Source organism: Diorhabda carinulata, chromosome Y, assembly GCF_026250575.1.
Source record: "Diorhabda carinulata isolate Delta chromosome Y, icDioCari1.1, whole genome shotgun sequence".
Classification (NCBI taxonomy): domain Eukaryota; kingdom Metazoa; phylum Arthropoda; class Insecta; order Coleoptera; family Chrysomelidae; genus Diorhabda; species Diorhabda carinulata.
The window spans coordinates 5,837,733-5,840,038 of NC_079473.1; the positions used below are offsets into that span (position 1 = coordinate 5,837,733).

At 38.4% G+C, this 2,306-nt stretch overlaps 1 protein-coding gene across 1 annotated transcript; it reads right to left on the reverse strand.

The window, feature by feature from the left end:
• Positions 1 to 1,281: 1,281 nt before the first annotated feature.
• On the reverse strand, positions 1,282 to 1,740 carry LOC130902884 (uncharacterized). The gene has a single exon (XM_057815164.1). The coding sequence runs from the start codon at positions 1,738 to 1,740 to the stop codon at positions 1,282 to 1,284; it is 459 nt and encodes a 152-aa protein (XP_057671147.1).
• Between the last annotated feature and the right edge of the window lie 566 nt (positions 1,741 to 2,306).

Here is a 2,306-nt window from a genome sequence, read left to right on the forward strand (position 1 = left end):
CTGTGCTTAACTTCCTTGACCGAAAATGGCCCCGCGTAATCGATGCCACTGCTTAAAAACGGTCTAGCTTGTGCGAAGCGTACGCTAGGTAAGTTTCCCATTTTTTCATTGTAAGAGCGAGGCTTTACTCGAAAGCAAGTTATACATTGATGTAAAATCTTTTTGACAATTCGTTTACCCCGCAATGGCCAAAAGTTGTTTCTGAAAGAGGCCAAAGTTGCTTGAGCACCAGCGTGTAATAATAATGTATGCTCTCTTTCGATTAGAAGGCGCGTGACGTGACCATTACGAGGTATGACGTAAGGGAATTTTTTGTCAAATGAAAAGTTTGAATTGACAATTCTCCCCCTACCCGCAATAAATGATCGCTATCTAAAAATGGGTTTAAAGTTAACAATTTTGAATGAGCGTTTAGCGGTTTATTTTTAATTAAACATTTTATTTCTTCCGCAAAATGCACTGATTGCGTTGCCCTTATAATACTTTGTTTTGCCAGTTTTAATTCGTGCACTGTGAGTTTTGTACCGTATATTCTATCATGTTTTGCACGTAATGTGTTACCTTTAAATCGTAAAATCCACGCTATGACTCTGTTTAATTTGTCGAAATTAGAATATCTCTCGAATATCGTACTATCAGCTATAATTACATTTTGTGTTAACGCGGAATTTTTTACCTCTGGTAATTCATTGAGTGGTAAAAAATTATTATTCGTGACCGGTTGATTAGGATTGCTTAGAAAGAATGGCCCGTTCCACCACATGTCGCATTCGAGCAGCTGACTGGGTAGTGATCCTCTCGAGATGATGTCAGCCGCGTTATGTTCGGATTTTACATGTTGCCAATTTTCGATTTTGGATTTTCCTTGTATGTCCGCTACGCGGTTTGCTACAAATGTTTTTAAAAGTGCGGGTTCCGTATTTAACCACGATAAAACGATGGTTGAATCAGTATAATAAAAAATGTTAGATATACGACAAGTAAAAGCCTCCATGAGCTTAGCTGTCAGATTCGTTGCTAATAAAGCTGCGTTTAGCTCCAAGCGTGGCAACGTGACAACCTTTAAAGGTGCTACTCTTGATTTAGCACAAATTAAACGTACAGAGCATTGTCCGGAGTTATCTACAGTTCGTAGGTATGAACACGCACCATACGCGATAGTAGATGCATCGCTGAAAGTGTGAATTTCAATAATATTGGCTTTGGGAACTGTTATTTGTCAAGGAATTTTAATTGTAGCCAAAATAGGTAATTCCTTTTGTAAATGAATAAACTCTGAAATTATTTTAATGTGTAGACTTCTAGAGGCAGGTTTGGATCCGAACGCCACATAATTCGCTGTAAATCACGTTGCTCTTCTACAATTTCCACCTGCCGGTACATCTTCTCTATGTCCGCTACCATTGCTACATTGTGTTGTCTAAAACGAATGATGATAGCAAAAAGATCTTCCTGTATTGTAGGACCCACCATTAGCGTATCATTCAACGAAATACCGTTTCCTGTTTTGGCGGATGCATCGAACACCACTCGTAGTTTAGTGGTTGCACTATCCTTCACGACACCATGATGTGGTAGGTAAAAAACTCCCTTTCCATCCACTTCCGTTGCCCACGTCGGCACCTTGGTCATGTGCCCGAGTTTTTCATATTCCCTCATGAACTCCGAATATTGTTGACGTATGACTGTATCATTGATCAGTTTACTTTCTAATTTGTGAAACCTTTTAATCGCATTCATCTTCGAATTCCCCAAATCGCCTACACCTTCGCGAACTGGCAACGTCGCACGAAATCTGCCAGTTTCGGTCCGCTGAATTGTTTTTAGGAAATGTTCTTCGCATTGTTTTTCTTCAATCGTCCGTTTGGTTTTGTTATCGTCTTGGTTTCCTCGATTTTCCAAAATTTCTCAATTGCGTTTTCAAGCGTAGTTGTGATTAAATTACATGATATGGTATTACTACTGTTATTTTGAATTGAATAATTTTGATATATGGGTCCCGATATGACCCATCCAAATAATGTTTTCTGAAGTATCGGTTTACCGTCGCCGAGCTTAAATTGCCCATCCGCTAAAATATCCCAAAAGACACCTGCGCCTAAGAGAATATCCAGTTTGGCGGATTTATCGAATTCAGGATCCGCAAGAGTAATGTGTTTCGTTTCGGTATATTTAAATGTTGACAATCGATTTTGAAGTTTGGAATATTACCCGCTATTTGGTTTATAACTAAAAATGTAGCATTTTGTTGAAAAGAATTGTTTTCTCTTGAAATTATATCAATATTTAATTGCTCTGTGATATTA

Bases quoted from the DNA above. Each gene is read 5' to 3' on its own strand.
- LOC130902884 (XM_057815164.1), bottom strand. From the start codon at position 1,740: ATGAATGCGATTAAAAGGTTTCACAAATTAGAAAGTAAACTGATCAAT.